The 17425-nt window shown below is 51.1% G+C and overlaps 2 protein-coding genes across 6 annotated transcripts; one reads left to right on the top strand and one right to left on the bottom strand.

Annotated features, from left to right (window-relative positions):
• Nucleotides 1-60: 60 nt before the first annotated feature.
• On the bottom strand, nucleotides 61-12711 carry RNF31 (ring finger protein 31). 4 transcript variants are annotated; one of them, XM_058738611.1, is made up of 22 exons: nucleotides 12603-12711; nucleotides 11522-11935; nucleotides 11288-11434; nucleotides 10981-11136; nucleotides 10678-10746; nucleotides 10502-10577; nucleotides 9847-10024; nucleotides 8785-9187; nucleotides 8286-8576; nucleotides 7781-8029; nucleotides 7487-7672; nucleotides 7169-7375; nucleotides 4103-4276; nucleotides 3921-4019; nucleotides 3735-3824; nucleotides 2452-2566; nucleotides 2221-2339; nucleotides 1835-1948; nucleotides 1628-1685; nucleotides 808-904; nucleotides 307-475; nucleotides 61-197 (listed from the first exon to the last, which is right to left on the bottom strand). In XM_058738611.1, the coding sequence occupies exons 2-22, from the start codon at nucleotides 11711-11713 to the stop codon at nucleotides 144-146; spliced, it is 3243 nt and encodes a 1080-aa protein (XP_058594594.1). In that variant the 5' UTR covers nucleotides 11714-11935; nucleotides 12603-12711; the 3' UTR covers nucleotides 61-143. The 4 variants fall into 4 exon arrangements, 3 of the variants coding, with proteins under 3 accessions (XP_058594594.1, XP_058594596.1, XP_058594595.1); XM_058738613.1 differs by having other exon boundaries at nucleotides 8286-8573; XM_058738612.1 differs by having other exon boundaries at nucleotides 12645-12709.
• Nucleotides 12712-12719: 8 nt separating this feature from the next.
• On the top strand, nucleotides 12720-16449 carry PSME2 (proteasome activator subunit 2). Of its 2 annotated transcripts, XM_058738630.1 has the most exons (11): nucleotides 12720-12875; nucleotides 13186-13218; nucleotides 13634-13696; nucleotides 13933-14019; nucleotides 14124-14154; nucleotides 14241-14338; nucleotides 15340-15408; nucleotides 15565-15632; nucleotides 15795-15849; nucleotides 16147-16233; nucleotides 16325-16449. In XM_058738630.1, the coding sequence occupies exons 1-11, from the start codon at nucleotides 12828-12830 to the stop codon at nucleotides 16403-16405; spliced, it is 720 nt and encodes a 239-aa protein (XP_058594613.1). In that variant the 5' UTR covers nucleotides 12720-12827; the 3' UTR covers nucleotides 16406-16449. The 2 variants fall into 2 exon arrangements, with proteins under 2 accessions (XP_058594613.1, XP_058594614.1); XM_058738631.1 differs by lacking the exon at nucleotides 13634-13696.
• The last annotated feature ends 976 nt before the right edge of the window (nucleotides 16450-17425 follow it).

The raw sequence follows: 17425 nt of genomic DNA, 5'->3' as shown, positions 1-17425 counted from the left end.
CCTCTTTCCCTGGTGCCCCAGATGGTGGGGCCAGGAAGAAGGACCACCAAGAAGCCTGGGCAAGGAGATGCCTCTTTATTGGTGCTGGAGCTGTTCCTGAGGAGGCTGGGCCATGAGACCCTCATGAGGATCCTTGCCCTCAGCTACTTCCTCCTGCGAGGGATACTTTGTCCCAAGGGCACTTCTTCCATCAGCTTCTGCAGAAGGAGAGAGATGATACTGGAAGTTTAAAACTCAGACACAAGCTGGACAGGGGACTTCTTTCTAGAGTGTGGGGTCAGAGGCGAGGCTGGAGGGAAGCCTTACCTGTAACAGGCGGGCGTGGTAGGCAGGGGCATCTTCCCCAGCTGCTGGCTGAGGGCGCACATGCAGGTAGCGCTCAGCAGCCGTCTCCAGCTCCTCCACCTCATACAGGGTGGCTGGGTCCAGTGAGTGGGCATTGATGAGACTCACAAGATACTCTTTGTAGTGTGCCCTGGGGAGATGACAGGGTGGAATATTTGTTCTTCCATTTGGCTAGTATTAACTGAGTGTGCCCAACACCTTGCTGGGCACTGGCATACTCAGACGAACAAGACTGACAACTCTTGCCAGTTGCACTTGTAGGCACTGTCCCCCTGTGCACACTGCCTGCTATTACCTAGCCATGCCCTTGCCCAGAGAGCCCTTCCCTCACTTTCCCTGCAGGACCTACTACTCCCAGAGACCTCCTTTACTACCCATGCGTATCCTCAGCCCTCCTGCACGTCCCCCCCCCCCCCAACCCCTCACCGCCCCGCCCAACACTATGCTCCTGCTGATACTCACTGGCAGAGGCCAGCATGGCCAGCTGGAGTCTCCTTGCCACAGGCTTCATCCCGGAACCCATTAGGAACCTCCTTCTGCTCCATCACTCGGCAGCCACCTAAGGGTAAGGGAAGGAAGGGACCCTTTTGTTGGGAGGAGGTCACTGACCACAAAGCCCCGGGAGAACTGGGGTATCAATGGAGGCATGGGAGGCAGCCTCCAGGGAGGGGACTGCTTTAACAGTGGTAGTGGTGGGGAGGGATGCAATTAGAGATACCATCGCAACAGACCAAGCCTGATAACAGAAGCAGGGGCCTTGCTGACCCTGCTTTTATATAGGCTTGCTTTTGGTCCATAATCACATACTCTCTCTCTTTTTTTATTATCACATACTCTCTTGGGACAACTCTTCTAGTTGCAATTTAGCTCTTGCCCAGTTAACTTAGTCTGTGAAGGTCTTACTTTATGGAAATAAGAGGTGGGGTAGGTTAGAACCATATGTAACATCTTTCTGTCACCCTCATGGAACCTAAAACAGTGCAACTACCAAGTCTCATTAAATACTGCTTGAGTTAACTAATGAATCATCATCCTTTGGGAATGGGAGAAGAAAATTAGTATCAACTGCTAGGCCCTCAGGTAAAATAGCTTAGCTGCAAAGGAGATATTACTCCCATGTCACAGAGGAAGAAACAAGGTCCAGAGAGGTTAACTCGCTAAGAAGCACACAAGTAAGCACAGGATGGACTCTGACCACAGACCCAACTGTCCCCTTTACCCACCATACAGTGGAAGCCCAGCCCACCCTCACCCCTTCTCCAAGGCTTGTCCTGACACTCACCACCAGGAACTGCCCGGGCTCCTGCTGGGGGCTCTGTGTTGAACATGACATTATTGTCCTGAGGAGGGGCAGACGGATGGGCATTAGGATCCCCTTGATGCCAGCCCACTGAATTTCCCAGCACAGAACCTTTCCTTTCTTGCCACCCTGAGCCCTGCCTCCTACCCTGGGCAACTCACAAACCCAGCCAGGCTGGCCACCCCTGACCTGTAGCAGCTTCTGGAGCCGGAGAGCAGTCCAGTCCCGCAGGTAGAAGAGGCAGTCTCGTGGGTGGTGGCCATGTAGGGACTTTTTCACCCTGCAGTTAGGGTCTGGACATTTCTGGCAGAAACCCAGATGGGAGAGAGGAAGTTGGAGACTGCTGGGGTCCTGGCTTCTCAGAACCCCTGCATGAGGGGTGTAGGGATGGGGGAAGATGGAGACATTGGAGGGTCTGGAGCAAGTGAAAGGGGAGAGGGGACAGAGAGAGGTGCTTTACACCCCATTGGCTTCCTCTTCTCTTCCCCTAGGCGACTCCTCAATGTCTTTGCCCCTCACACCCAGTAGCAGCCTCCCACCCTTCTATCCCTTCCACCCCCATTCTCTGGGCTCACATTCTTGGCGTAAAAGGCATTGTAGCAGCCACTGCAGAACTGGTGGCGGCACTGGGTGCAGTGAAAGTGCATGCAGCCTCCTCGGGCCAGAGCATACGAGAACTTGCACTTGGGGCAATCTGTAAGGGACAGCAGGTCAGGGCTGGGGCTGTCACTGCTCCGCAAGGTCCTCAGGAAGAGAGCCACTGGCAGTGACTTATGAGTGGGCACACAGGCCTAACAGGACCTTACCAATGCCATTCTCCTGAAGATACATGGCCAGGCCCTGGGCCTGGTACTCTGGGTCATTGGTGCGTTTCCAGTTCTGGAAATCCTCACAGCTCCGGCCTCGGTGCTGCTCCTCCCACTGCAGGAGGGAAAGCAAGCTTCACGTGAAAACCCCACCCCGGGCCCTTCTTAAGGGCCACCCCTCCTCTCAGATCTAGAGGTCCCTGGCTTCGTTTATGGCACTGCCATTCACCATTTGCTTCAATCTCAAACTGAGGGGCCAGCCTTGGTTCTTTGGCCTCCTCGTACCAGCACATGTTCACCGGCAGGTCTTATTCCCACCACCCAGGCCTATCTCAACCCTGTCCCCTTTTTCTTCATCCCTCCTCTGGCCATTCTACTCCAGGCCAGGTCAGGTGTTGCCTCAATTAGTGGTCTCTATTCCTCCATTCCTGCTCCCCTATGGTGCATGCTCTACCCTGCAGCCAAAATGTCTTTCAGAGTATAAGGCAGGCAGCTTCAGCAGTACTGGGAGTGTTCTAGTTGTGTGTGTGGTTTGTTTGGGGTTTTTTTGGAGTGTTCTAGTCTTGAGATCTAGTGGTGGGGTCTCAGGTGTTCATTTTATTAACGTGTTTTGTAATAGAACTTTTTGGTATCAAACATTAAACTTTTTAGAATATGTGCTGCCAAAGTGAGCACTCAAATATTAAACTTTTTTCAGATATTAAACTTTTTAACAGGTAAATGAAAGAGTATCACCCCTAGCTTAGTCTTAAAATAAAAGGCAAATACCTTCCTCACTTGGCCCCATGGCCTCTCCGGATCTGGCAGCTAGCTCCTCTCTGACCACCCACCACTCTCACCCTTGATCTTGGGGCTCCAACCGCACACCACTTTTTCTGACTTTGGCCTTTCCATGTGTTGCTCTTTTTGTCCCGAATATCCTTTGCATAATTGGCTTCTTCTTAACTTTCAGGCCTGAGCTTAAATTAAACCATTTGAGAGAAGACTTGTCTGACCTCTCCAACCTAAGTAGGTCCATTCTGTTATTCCTAATCTCAGACTCCTGTGTTTTCTTTGTAGAATTTAATGCCACGTGTACTTATGCTCTCTCCCTTCCTTCCTCCTTTACCTTATCTTTCTTTCACTGCCCCTCCTCCTCAGCCTCCCTCCCTCCTTTCCTGGAGTCTGTAAGCTCTTTGAGCCCGGAGTTCATGTCTGTTCTGTGCTTCAGCACATCCCAAGTCTGACATAGGACCTGCTAGCAGCTTTAGCAAGTTATTTCTGAAAGGATGAATGTGCCTCACCTGGCGCTTACAGCGCACACAGAAGGTCTGGTGACACTGGGGACATGTCGCCTCCAGCTGCTCTCGTTCATATATGAAGCCAAAGGAGCACTGTGGGTACAAGAACATAAAGCTATCTCAGGCCTGACCTGGCACCTCCATCCCTCCTCCATCCCTCCAGTCAGCTGCCCTGGGTAGGCCACTTACTTGGGCACACCACAAGAACTTAGGGTCTCGCATCAGCACACCCTCAGTCAGCTTCTTGTGAAATAGTGCATAGGCATCTGGCTCCAGGCTCTCCCGGAGCTGAGGACAGGATGCAGAAGTGGTGGATGGGCAGGGTTCCTGTTCAAAGCCCAGGGCACCCCAAGTCCTAGGGACTGAAGTACCTGAATGTCAAGGGTAGAGAAGTAGCTGAGCAACTGTGTGTCATCGGTGAGGTCAGGGCGGCCACAGGCAGGGCACACCATGTCTGTGATGTGCTTCTCCTTCAAGGCGATGGTAAAGTGCTGGCGGAAGCAGTCAGGACAGATGGTGCACTCACAGGAAGTCAGGGCCTGCATCTATAGGGTGAGGCAGGGAGAGGAGGGGGTCTGAAGCCATAGCCGCCAGCCTGGGGAAGAGGCATTAGCCAGGTGTCCACTGAGAAACCAGGGTCTAATTAACAACCGGGCAAGGTAGCAACCCTTAATGCAAACAAGTGCCTGGCAGGCAATCCAAATGTCTAAAGACTGTCATTAGTTGGAAGAAAAGAGACAACGGTGAAGCCTAAAGTAAATGGAAGACTGCCCTCCAAAGGCATTCACATTCAATTAAAAGGAAACAAACAAATAACATTTCTGAACTGACAAAACCATACAGATGGAGAACAAGCTAGATATTGTCAGGTGATAGGAGAAAGGGAAGAAAGTTACAACTATAAAGAGGTTGTATGAGGGAGTTCCTTTGTGGTGATGGAACAATCTGTGTCTCAGTGGTTACATGAACCTGTAAGTGGAATAAAACTGCAGAGCCACACTCACACATCCATGTGAAAAATGAACAAGATCTGCAATTTGCTAACATTGTGCCAATGTTTATTTCCTGGTCTTGATACAGTACGATAATTATATAAGATTATATATTTATATTTATATATATTGTATAATTATATAAGATGTCATCATTGGGGGAAGGTGGGTAAAGAACACACAGGACTTGGGAAATAATGAACTATTGGGACCTCATCAAAATGAAAAGTTTTTGCACAGTGAAGGAAACAATCAGCAAAACTAAAAGGCAACTGATGGAATGGGAGAAGATATTTGCAAATGACAATTCAGATAAAGGGTTAGTATCCAAAATCTATAAAGAACTTATCAAACTCAACACTTGGTGAAGAAATGGGCAAAAGACATGAATAGACACTTCTCCGAAGACATCCAGATGGCCAACCAACACATGAAAAAATGCTCAATATCACTCATCATCAGGGAAATACAAATCAAAACCACAATAAGATACCACCTCAACCTACCAGAATGGCTAACATTAACAACTCAGGCAACAACAGATGTTAGAGGGGATGCAGAGAAAGAGGATCTCTTTGCACTGCTGGTGGGAATGCAGACTGGTGCAGCCACTCTGGAAAACAGTATGAAGTTTCCTCAAAAATTAAAAATAGAACTACCCTATGACCCAGCAATTGCACTACTAGGTATTTATCCAAGGGATACAGGTATGCTGTTTCAAAGGGGCACATGCACTCCAATGTTTATAGCAGCACCATCAACAACAGCCAAGGTATGCAAAGAGCCCAGATGTCCGTCAATGAATGAATGGATAAAGAAGATGTGGTATATATATACAATGGAGTATTACTCGGGAATCAAAAAGAATGAAATCTTGCCATTTGCAACTATTGGAGGGAACTAGAGGGCATTATGCTAAGTGAAATTAGAGAAAGACAAATATCATATGACTTCACTCATATGAGGACTTTAAGATACAGAACAGATGAACATAAGGGAAGGGAAGCAAAAATAATATAAAAACAGGGAGAGGGACAAAACATAAGAGACTCTTAAATATGGAGAACAAATTGAGGGTTGCTGGAGGGGTTGTGGGAGGGGGGACGGGCTAAATGGGTAAGGGGCCTTAAGGAATCTACTCCTGAAATCATTGTTGCGCTATATGCTACCTTGGATATAAATTAAAAAATAAATCATTAAAACACACACACACAGGACTCTACTATTTTTACAACTTCCTGTGAATCTACAATTATTTTATTTTATCATTATTGCTTTTAATGTTTATTTCTGAGAGAGACAGAGCACGAGCAGGGGAGGGGCAGAGAGAGAGGGAGACACAGATTCGAAGTAGGCTCCAGGCTCCGAGCTGTCAGCACCCACCAACCTGACACACACCAACCACAAGATCATGACCTAAGCCAAAGTCGGATGCCTAACCAACTGAGCCAGCCCAGGCACCTCTACAATTATTTTAAAATAAAGAGTAAAGGGGTGCCTGGGTGGCTCATTTGGTTAAGTATCCAACTCTTTTTTTTTTTTCTTAATTTTTAATTTTATTTATTTATAGTTTATTTATTTTTGAGACAGAGACAGAGCATGAACGGGGGAGGGTCAGAGAGAGGGAGACACAGAATCCGAAGCAGGCTCCAGGCTCCGAGCTGTCAGCACAGAGCCCGATGCGCGGCTCAAACTCATGAACTGTGAGATCATGACCTGAGCCAAAGTCATATGCTTAACCGACTGAGCCACCCAGGTGCCCCAAAGTATCCAACTCTTGACTTCAGCTCATCACCCTTGACTTCACCCTGCATCAGGCTCTGCACTGACAATGGGATTCTCTCTCTCCTCTCTTGGCACCCCCTGCCTTTCTCTCAAGATTCATTAGTAAACTTTAAAAACAAATTTTTTTTAAGAAAGAAAAAATAAAGAGTAAAAAAATAACAAAAAACACACACAGCCAGCATAAATAAATTGGTAATTAAAAAAATTATTGGTAAATTTTTTTGGTGTGCCAATGGTATTTGTGGGTATGTTTTCAAAGACTTTTACCTTTCAGAAATATATACTGAAGTATTTATAAATAGACTGTAAGAGTTGTTTCAAAATAATCTTCTGTGTAAGTGGAATAAAGACTGGCCATACACTGATAATTGCAGAATCTCAGTAATGATACATGGGGGCAGGGGGGGTGGGCATGGAGAGGAAATATACTATTCTACATATGAAACTTCCTATAGTGGAACGGTTAAAAAAAAAAAAAAAAAAAAGTGGGGGGGTGGGGGGAGGTAGCCTATTCCTGCCCTCCCCTTCCTAGAAACTGCTGGGAGCACATGGGCAACTGCAGAGCAAAAGACAGGACAAGAGACAAGGGAGACAAGAGAAGTGGAGCAGGGCCCAAAGGGAAGAGTCATTCTAAGGCCGTCCCAGAGTTAAGAGGCTTACCCGGTTGCGAGGCAGGGTCCAGCCACACACAGCACACTCCTGGGCCAGCAAGCGGCGCAGGAAGGCCCGGTCCTGGCTGTGCCTCACAGCTTCCACCACATCGCCCAGCTCATAGTTCCTGGGTGTCTCCTGCAGCAGTGACAGTGCCAGTTCTGCCCGACCCCAGCTGGGGAGCGCATAGACTGCCAAAAGCCGTCTGACCAGACTCTGCAAGGTGATTTAGGTGGAGAGGGAAGAAGTGGCTGTCAGGCCCCAGGAGTCCTACCCCTCGGCCTTTCCCCGGCTCCTCTAAGTGGATTCTTCACCTCCTCCCAGCACCTGCTTGTCTGGCCCATCCCAGGAAGGGGTGGGATCAGGGCCCTTGTCCCAGAGACGCTGATGGAAGGGCTCTAGGCGCTGGCGCTGTAGCTCAGTCAGGGCCCGTGCCACATCACCACCATGTTGGAACAATGCTTGAAGAGACCCCTCTTCAGGCCCAAAGCCCAGGGACCGGAGCTCCTGCACCTGAAAATTGGGGGTAGAGAGAAGGAGTGAAGAGGGAAATGGCAAGCAAGAGAGTGTGAGAGGCTCTGAGACCCACAACCCTGCCTGCCCTGTCAGCACAGCCGGTACCTTCCTGCGCCGGGCCCTCACACACTCTTCCACAGCTTCATCAAGATTGCCATGACGATCCAACCAGGCTTTCCGGGCTTCCTGACAGGAAAAGGCACCCAGGCCCGGGTCCTGCTGTGCAGCCAGCTCGGCCACCATCTCCAGCACGTAGGGCAGCTCTGAGCGCAACCACTGCAGGGGCACCTCAGTGCCTGAGTACTGTAGAGCCGAGAAAACCTCCTCTGGACAGGCACCTGCAGCTTCCCCTTCCTAAGGCACAGTCCCACCCAGACAAATGGCCCATCAGGAAGGGCACCTTCCACCCACCCTCAGCCCAAACCAAAATGCTGACAGTGGTTGAGCTCAGACATATGGATCACGTGAGCACCGCACAGCATGTAGGCGGTGTTCAATAAGAGGCAGCTGCTGCTAATGACTAGGTTTACAAGAACTTCTATTAATCAACTGCAGCCCCTCCTTTCCCCCATTAGTTCAACCCTACCTCATCCCAGGCCCAAATTCTCACCCGGATCTTGATCACTAGTTGGAGACCTTCCTCACGCATCTTGTCTTGACGCTGCTTCTCAGGGTCCCCACAGGAACTGGGCAGGGGGGCACTGAGGCGTCGTGGAGGCCCTGGCTCAGGGAGTTGCTCTTCCAAAGAGCTGGCCTGGGGCTGGGGGGTGTGCGGTACTGGGATGGGGCTGCTGGTCCGATTGCACATAGCACATACCCAGCCAGGGCCAGAGTTGCAGAAGGTACAGTGGATACAGTACCAGACTGGACTCTGGGCAGAGGAGAGCAAAGTATCCCCCTGCTGGGAAGGCAAAAAGAATTATCCAACTGAAAGCTGGCTGAGGCTCAAAATGGAAATACAGACAGGTTTGGGGGGGGGGCGGGGGGCGGGGAGGGCGGAAGATTCAGAAGAACTGAAGGAAAACAGGAGATGAAGAGGTCGAGAATGGCCTGTGGTAACAGGTGCAAATAAACAACAGGGACGGCTGGGAAGGCCAGGAACAGGTTACCTGAAGGGGCTGCAGGCAAATGCCAGTATCCCGAGAATCCACCACCAAGCTAGGAGGCTGAGCCAGCCGAGGTCGCTCACATATGGCACAGAGCACAGCTGCTGCCTCATTCTCAAAGGTGCAGCTTTGGCAGGCCCACCGACCCCGTGCAAGTTCAGATTCTAGGCCCTCAGCTCCTTGGGAACCCTCCATTGTCAGCCCCAACCCCTTACAGCCTCGGGGCCGATCACAGGCCACACAGAGCACTGCCCAAGATTCATTTAGCATGGCACAGGCAGCACAGTGCCAGGGCAGACGGGCATTTGCAGGATCAGAGGAAGCTTTCAGGGGAAGCACGAGAGAGCTATCTCCCAGGGCCAGCAAGGAGGCTGACTGAGGCCGTGGTGATGCTGAGGCAGGTAAGCTGTAACGAAAAAGCAGAGACAGTCTGCTGAGGGGGCCCTGGTGCCTGGGTCCCTTATTCCCAGGCATCCCTCATTCTCTGTGTGACAATACAAGCCCTGTCCTTTGTGCATGTTGTTCTCTGTCTGGAATGGTCCATACCCATAGACTATTCAACATTTAATTATATTTTAGGGGCACCTGGTTGGCTCAGTTGGTTGAGCCTTGGACTCTTGATTTTGGCTCAGTCCGTGAGTTTGAGCACCGTGTTGGGCTCTGTGTTGACAGCATGGAGCCTGCTTGAGATTCTCTCTTTCTCTCCCTCTCTCTCTCTGTCCCTCACCTGTTTGTGCTCTCTCAAAATAAATAAACTTAAAAAAAATGGTATCTTAAAGTTCATATCTTGTGATAGCTATCCCCCTAACATAGGGCCTGACCCACACTAGGTGCTTAAAATCCTACTGATTGAGCTGATCCTTTAGGCTAGGTTCCTCCTCTTCCTACCTATTTGCACAACATCTGGCTGTGACTGCTATTTGCTTCATATGTCTGTGATCTCTTGCAAAGCAGTAACTAACTGCCTTCTATGAAGCAGCTTTTAGCAGAGAAACTGACACATAGTACATAAGTAATTCTAAGTTCTCTTAACTTCATTCCCACTCAGAAGAGAAGATCTCTTACCTGGGGGTCAGGCAGGTGGTCTGTGGGGCCCCAGGCAGGGTCTGGCGGAGGTGATGGGCACGGGATGGGTGTCCATGGAATAGACGATCACAAGCCGGGCACAAGGCCTGTTTACAGGTTGAACAGTGCAGTGTGCCTGGCGCAGAGCCACAAAGGAAGCAGGGACCAGGAGTGGAGCCTGGAGAACAGGAGAGGAAAAACTGAACATCCTTTTGAAAGAGACCAAGTTAATCTGAATTTGCTGAAGGGAACAAATTACAGACTACTATTCAACATATCCAGACCCAAGGAAAAAATTTTAATCTCTTTTTAAAGGCAAAAAGGATAGGGGCGCCTGGGTGGCTCAGTCGGTTAAGCGGCCGACTTCGGCTCAGGTCATGATCTCGTGGTCCGTGAGTTCGTGCCCCACGTCGGGCTCTGTGCTGACAGCTCAGAGCCTGGAGCCTGTTTCGGATTCTGTGTCTCCCTCTCTCTGACCCTCCCCTGTTCATGCTCTGTCTCTGTCTCACACACACACACACACACACACACACACACACACACACACACAAAAAGCCAAAAAGGCAAAAAGGATAAACAGAGGAGGGCCCCAAATTTCCATCAATATGGTCTACTAGAAACTGCCCCCCACCTCCCATTACAGGATGAATAATACCTGGGGCAAAGGGCGTGTTGAGGGGGCCAGGAGCAATCTCTCTCAGCAAGGGGGCAAACTCGGAGAGCTTCAGTATCTGAGAAATAAAGGGCAGGGAATGGGCAAGAGTTTGGGGACACACAGTCCCACAACCCCTATCCCCTTTGTTCATCAGGTCTTAAGAGCCCCATCCCTACCTTTTTTACATCATCATCAACCTTTTCTTCCAGCAGCTGCTGCAGTGCTTGTTGTCTTGGGTGAGTATTCTGCAAACAAGGTAAGAAGAGTTCCCACCTAGAGCCCTAGGACAAGGTCCTCCCTCAAAGCCCTGGTCTCCCAACATCCACAGGAAGAAGAGTATGGGGAGTTTCCAGGTTGCTATGTGGACTATGCCCATGGTTCAACAGCATGAGGGTCTGCAAGACTGCTTATGGAGTTAGGCTGGGCTCCCCAGGCCTGGTGTTTAAGTCCTCAGGACTAGAGACACCTTAACATCTCACCTGTAACAACAGGCTGAGCTCTGTCCGAAGCAGCAGTACTTCCAGTGTGACTGTAGCAACTTGATGCTCGTCTGGCTCCTTCTGCCCCTCAGGGAAACTCAACCCATCTGGCTGCTCCTCAGTGTAGCCGTATAATCGCAGAACATCCCGGCCCCCCTACCACACATTCAAACCAGTCACCACCAGGCAGGCCCCCTTCCCACTAGGGCTGGAGCCCTCCCCATTAAGCACAGCCTCAGGCCCTTTCTTACCAACCCCCCAGCCCAGGCCAAGTCCCTTTCTCCCATAAGGGGCCCAGGGGCTTCACCTGAACAGCATCCACCGTACTGCGAAAGACAGGGTTATTAAACTTGACCCCGCGCCAGTACCGGGGCCGCTGAGGGCTGAGGAGGTTGCGGCCGTATTTCTCCAGGATGTTCAGGGCCGTGGACAGGGTGTTGAGGTAGTTTCGGGGCTGGGAGCAGTCAGAGAGCGGAGAGCTGTGAGCCCCGCCCAGGCCCCAAGTCCTACGTCCCCCTCCCGAGCGGGGGCCGGGCCTCACCTCCCCATGAGCATTGCAGCGGACCAGGCGTGCGGCGTCCAGCTGCAGGTAACGGGCTGCTGGCGGTAAAGACGTGACCAGCAGCGGCTGGAGTTGCTCCAGGGAAAACACCTGCCCGGAATCCTTCCTCAGGGCGCTCGCCAGCTCCTCGCGGGCCGCCAGGAAGGCCCTCTCCTCCTCCTCCCCCGGCATCCTGAGACAGGAGTCAGCCCCAGCCCCGCCGCCCGCCAGGACCTGGCGCAGGCTGTGCGCTGCCTGAGCGCTGCCCCTCCCGCCCGGTGTCGGGCTTCGTGGCCTGACTAGGTCGACGAAGCCACCCCAGGTCACTCAGGCCACGGTCACTCTTCGGCCCCGGGCCCCGCGCCAGTGTTAGTCGGGAACAGGAAGTACTAGCAAAGAGGGCGGGATTGCAACCTGGTTTCAGGGGAAGGGGAGGGGTTTAAGTTTAGGACAGGCTGGGGTCAGGAAATCAGGGGGCGTGGGCAGGAGGGAAGTCAGGTCCCAGCCAATGAAAAGGGCAAATGGTCCCTGACTCCGCCCCCAGAGCATCTCGGCCTTAAATTCCAAACTAGCGCCCCTCCCCGCCTTCCTCTAGGCTGGTTCCGCCCCTTTCCGGGTAGCCCTAGGCGAGGGGTTACCTTATTTCCCTCAAAGCCTTCTCTATTTAGACCAGTCGGCTTTGCTCTGGTCCCCACCGGGAAAGCCCCACTCTGTAGGGACTCCACTCTGGCTGGTCTGGGCCCCACTCAAGCGAGTCCTGCCCTTTCTCCAGCCGCCCTTCAAGGCAGGGAACCCTCCCGGAGGAATCCCCCGAGACTGCTCCCTTCCATATCCTGCTATCCCTTTTCAGCCCCAGGCCCGCCCTCCCACTTCTCCCATCCTGATCCCTCTCTGGGCCCTCCTTGCAGTTGAGCCTTCTAGAGGGAGCCCCACCACTGAACATCCCCTTTCCCCACTCTCCTACCCATCCCACCTCAACCCTGGATTTTCCCCGGACCGCCCTTGCCCTTCCCTGCAAGCCCCTCCCCTTCTCCGAGGGACAGCCCCGGTACTGTCTCCGCGGTCCCACTTTTATACCAACCCCTCCCTCGGACAGCCCCTGGGCTTGTGACCGAGTCCGTACCGCCTTTACTAGTCGTAGCAGGCTGAGAATGACTGAGGGGCTACCTACAGTTTGCAGACTGCCAGAGGGAGGGGGAAAAGAAGGAAAGGGGCGGGGCCGAGGGGGGCGGGCCTGGACGTGCGGAGTGAAAGCGAAAGGCCGGGCAGAGAGCCGGGAGACCGGAGATCTTGCAACTGGAGCAGCATGGCCAAGCCTTGTGGGGTACGCCTGAGCGGGGAAGCCCGCAAACAGGTAATGGGGGATCGGGAAGCCAGGAAAGGGTCTGGGAGCCCTCCTGGCTGGAGGCCAGTCTGGGAGCTCCAGGGGACCAAGGCCGTGCCAGAGAACTCCCCCAACCTTTTCTTAGTGCTTTCACTTCTGCCGGGGGATTCCCAGATTCCTGTCCTCTGACCAGTCTCTGCACTGAGCATGAGCTTCCAGGGAAATCTGGCTTGTGGTAGGAAAGGCCTGAGCCAAGTTGGAGGGCTTCCCTTTGTGGGTGGGATCTTACTCTTGACAACTGAGACCCTTAACCAACATCCGGGTACTGCTCTCTGTGCAGGTGGATATCTTCAGGCAAAATCTTTTTCAGGAGGTAAGTCTTCTAGATTCAAGCGGTTTGACTTGCAATCTTAGACCAATACTTGAGGGCCGCAACCTCTCAGACTGACCCCCAGACCCACCCTGGGCCCTCCTTCCTTCCCTTCTCAAACCTTTACCTAAGGCTAATTATTCATCTCCCCCTTTAGTTTGACCCCTCTTAATATTCTCTCCACTTCTGCCACTTCCTCTCCCCTCTTTGGGTGTAAAAGGGAAAAGCTGTGGTCCCAAAGCCCTAACCTTGGTTCTGCCACTTCCCAGCTTGGGCAAGTCCCTTCACTTCTTATGGCTTCAGTTTCCTTATTTGTAATTATTGGACTCAATGATTTACAAGGGCCCTTCCAGTCCTACTTCTCAGACATCTCTTGAGCATCTTCTGAGATTCCCCACCCTTGCAATGTAACCCACAGGCAGAGGAATTCCTCTACAGATTCTTACCACAGAAAATCATATACCTGAATCAACTCTTGCAAGTGAGTAGTGTGGGCCCTTCTCACTCCATCCCAAGGCCTCTCTCCTCTCCACCCAACCCCTCCAGCAAACAACTGGGCTCAGCCTGCAGAGAGCAGTTATGAGTAGTGGACTGGAAATAGTAGGATGGGGTGAGGCCTGAGCCTAGACAGTAGGTGGGTGGGCTGTGTGGAGGGAAGATTGTGACTCAGAATGAGGGGAAGAGGCTGGGCAGCTGCTGACGCTGAGCTCTGTGCAGGAGGACTCCCTCAATGTGGCTGACCTGACCTCTCTCCGGGCCCCACTAGACATCCCCATCCCAGACCCCCCACCCAAGGATGATGAGGTGAGGCACTCAGTGTGCAGGGGTCAAACTATAATCCAGGTGGGGAGGATAACCCTGCAACCTCCAAGACATTTCTAAAGCTGCTGTCCCCCTTTTTACCTTAGATGGAAACAGATAAGCAGGAGAAGAAAGAAGGTAAGAAAGGAAGGGGTGGCTAGGGAAGAGGAAATGGCACATTGACTGTTGGATGAGAAGGGGCCTGAATGCCCTCTTTTTCACAGCCCCTAAGTGTGGCTTTCTCCCTGGAAATGAGAAGGTTCTCGCCCTACTTGCCCTGGTTAAGCCAGAAGTGTGGACTCTCAAAGAAAAATGCATTCTGGTAAGCCTGGGAACTGGGGGAAAGAGAAAGGGAAGACAAGCCAGGCTAGACCCTAGTCTTCAGAGATACAAGTCCCTCAACCAGTCCTTCAACCTTCCTCTTGCTGAAATAGGAAACTTCCCCTGTGCCTTGGGGTTAGATACTTTGTGTTCTCATTCTGCTAGACCTCTGATACCACAGTGGTGTCTCTAATCAGAGACTGTGCTGTATCCACCTCCATAGTGTCAGAACCCACCTCTGTACCAGGTACGCCATGCAGGTGCTATGCCATAGTGAGGTGGGGGCTTGGGCCCTCGAGGGAGACTGCTTGGGTTCAAAGCCTGACTCTATCACTTACCTAGCTGGTTACCTTAAATAAGTTCCTTGGACATTTTGCAACTTAGCTTTTTCATCGGCTAAGCAGGTACAATAAGAATATTTTGGAAGACTGCTGTGAAGATTTTTTTTAACTTTTTAATGTTTATTTATTTTGGGGAGGGAATGAGAGAGACACAGCATGAGTGGGGGAAGGGCAGAGAGAGAGGAAACAAAGAATCCCAAACAGCCTCCAAGCTGTCAACACAGAGTCCGACGCAAGGCTTGAACCCATGAACTGTGAGATGGTGACCTGAGCCGAAGTTGGACGCTCAACTGACTGAGCCACCCAGGCACCCCTGAAGATTTTTTAATGTTTATTTATTTTTGAGATATAGAGAGAGTGGGGGAGGGGCAGAGAGAGAAGGGGAGAGGGGATCTGAAGCAGGCTCCACTGTGACAGCAGAGAGCCCAATAAAGGGCCCGAACTGTGAGATCATGACCTGAGCTGAAGTCGGATGCTTAATTGAACCACCCAGGCATCCTAAGACTGCTGTGAGGATTAAATTATATATATATATATATCTATCTCACAGTGGCTGGCATATAATAAGGGTTCAATTAAATATAGCTGTTATTAGGAAGTGGCGGTAAAAGTAAGAACCCAGTAAGTTTGTTGAATGATTCCTACATGATCATTAATATAGGTGATCACATGGATCCAGCACCTGATCCCCAAGATTGAGGATGGAAATGACTTTGGGGTGGCAATCCAGGTAAGAAAACTGTGTGTGAGGACATTGAGAGCAGGGAGAGACTTGGGGAGTGAGGGATAGGAGCTAGACATGAACTAGGAGGAGGAGGAAGATGGTGAGTGAAGGACAGAGGAAATGAAGTGTTTTTCTTGCCTCCCATCTCTTTTGTTACCATAGGAGAAGGTGCTGGAGAGGGTGAATGCAGTCAAGACTAAAGTGGAAGCCTTCCAAACAACCATTTCCAAGTGAGGGCAGCTGGAGGGCCAGAAGAGGGGCTAAAGGAACATTTCTTTGGGATTGCCAAAGCTGGGCGGTTCCATCAGGATGATGGAGGGCTTTGGGAAGTTTCTGAGGGTATATCTCTCTCTCATTACCCATTCTTGTCATTATCCCCTTGCTTTTGACAGGTACTTCTCAGAACGCGGGGATGCTGTGGCCAAGGCCTCTAAGGAGACTCATGTAGTGAGTGGATAGTCCACCAGTCTTTTAGCTGAGGTGGGGCAAGGAAGAGGGGATAGAGGTCTTCCTTGTCTGTTTTCTGATCTTCCCAATGTAGAGAATATTAAACCAAGAGAATTGGCTAGAAAAACTGATTTGGCTTCAAAACCTTGACCCTTTTCTCTGCTTGATCCTGTGGGATTCCATTTCTTGGTGCTGAGAAGGGACTCATCCTCAAGTTACCTATTCCCTATATGGGGAAACCAGATTAATGTCCCAATCTCCCATGGGGCTGACTCAGCTTTGCCTCCCACATCCCAGATGGATTACCGGGCCCTGGTACATGAGCGAGATGAGGCAGCCTATGGGGAGCTCAGGGCCATGGTGCTGGACCTGAGGGCCTTCTACGTGAGTGTGGAGTAAGCCCCTAGGGGAGATGGTTGAGGGGGATAGGGGAAAGGCCAAGAACCTGACTGCCACCCTTCTGACCTTCTTCCAGGCTGAGCTTTATCATATCATCAGCAGCAACCTAGAGAAAATTATCAACCCAAAGGGTGAAGAGAAGCCATCTATGTACTGAGCCCAGGGCCAGAAGGGAAATAAATGATCTATGCTTTGTGTGGATTATCTCTGGTGTGTGTCATTCATTCAAAAAGCATTTATTGAGTGCCACCTTTGCAGCCACTGGATGTGAATGTGGTGATGGGAAAGAGAGGGGATGCCATAATGGCAAAGATGAATGGGAAGCCCATCCTGTTAAGAAGTCATCCTAAAGAACAGAGTGGAAATTGTGACATGTCATGACAGCTACACAGATAGCCCGTATTTGGGGATTTCACAAGATTATTTCCATCTAGGGGGCTCATGAGTGCTTACTGGAAGAAATGGCTTTTGCGAAGACCCCTTATAGGAATAATCAGGCTTTGAACAGACAAGTAGAAAGCTCCGTGGCTGAGATCAGAGAATGAAGGAAGGAACAACACTTGTCATTAGCTCAGAGCAAGCCTGAAGAGGGGGTGAGTTTCACTGGGAGAATTAGGGGTGAATGGTGGGACTCCTCAAGAGATGACAGGGAGAAAAACTCTCCCAAGGCATTATGTTGAAGGAAATTATACTGCAGGACATTCTTTAAGGGAAGGATGGGTCGGTAAATTTTCCTTTTTGTTCTCTTTCCCCCTTCCTTCAACCGATTGCCGTCTTTATTTCTGCAGAGAATACATTAAGGAAACCAAGGGCCATATATCCTGTAGTGGCAAAGGTAACACAGGTCTTTGGTGAAGGAGCTGGTCTAGAGTACAAATCCACTCATTCCATAGTAGGAGCAAGGCAGTCCGCTTCGTGCCCACGTTCGGAGGAGATCCAGTGCTCGGAGACACCCGACGCTGGGCGCGCGCTCCACCCTCTCTGGCTTCGCGGGGTCTGTGGGGGAAGATGCACAGGTATCACACCCAGCCATCCTGCAATTCTGGGCTGAAGTCAAGTAGCCTAACCAATCAGTGAGCGAGCAGGTCTCTTCAGTTTTCAGGTGTGGGTTCTTTCCAGTGCTCGGGCGACCAAGGTGGGGCAAAGTGTGGACGCGGCCGATGATTGGGCAAAATGA

Source organism: Neofelis nebulosa, chromosome 7 (genome assembly GCF_028018385.1).
Source record: "Neofelis nebulosa isolate mNeoNeb1 chromosome 7, mNeoNeb1.pri, whole genome shotgun sequence".
Lineage (NCBI taxonomy): Eukaryota > Metazoa > Chordata > Mammalia > Carnivora > Felidae > Neofelis > Neofelis nebulosa.
Note: the sequence above shows the minus strand (reverse complement) of the source record. Positions and strands in the feature narration are given on the sequence as shown.

Excerpts from the sequence above, each read along its gene's own strand:
- RNF31 (XM_058738611.1), bottom strand. The coding sequence starts at position 11,713 with ATGCCGGGGGAGGAGGAGGAGAGGGCCTTCCTGGCGGCCCGCGAGGAG. Across the intron at positions 2,340-2,451 it reads TCTTCAGGAGAATGGCATTG|ATTGCCCCAAGTGCAAGTTC; the intron begins GTAAGGTCCTGT and ends TGTCCCTTACAG. Across the intron at positions 1,949-2,220 it reads ATGCCTTTTACGCCAAGAAT|AAATGTCCAGACCCTAACTG; the intron begins GTGAGCCCAGAG and ends GGTTTCTGCCAG.
- PSME2 (XM_058738630.1), top strand. The coding sequence starts at position 12,828 with ATGGCCAAGCCTTGTGGGGTACGCCTGAGCGGGGAAGCCCGCAAACAG. Across the intron at positions 14,155-14,240 it reads TAAGCAGGAGAAGAAAGAAG|CCCCTAAGTGTGGCTTTCTC; the intron begins GTAAGAAAGGAA and ends TCTTTTTCACAG. Across the intron at positions 14,339-15,339 it reads TCAAAGAAAAATGCATTCTG|GTGATCACATGGATCCAGCA; the intron begins GTAAGCCTGGGA and ends TCATTAATATAG.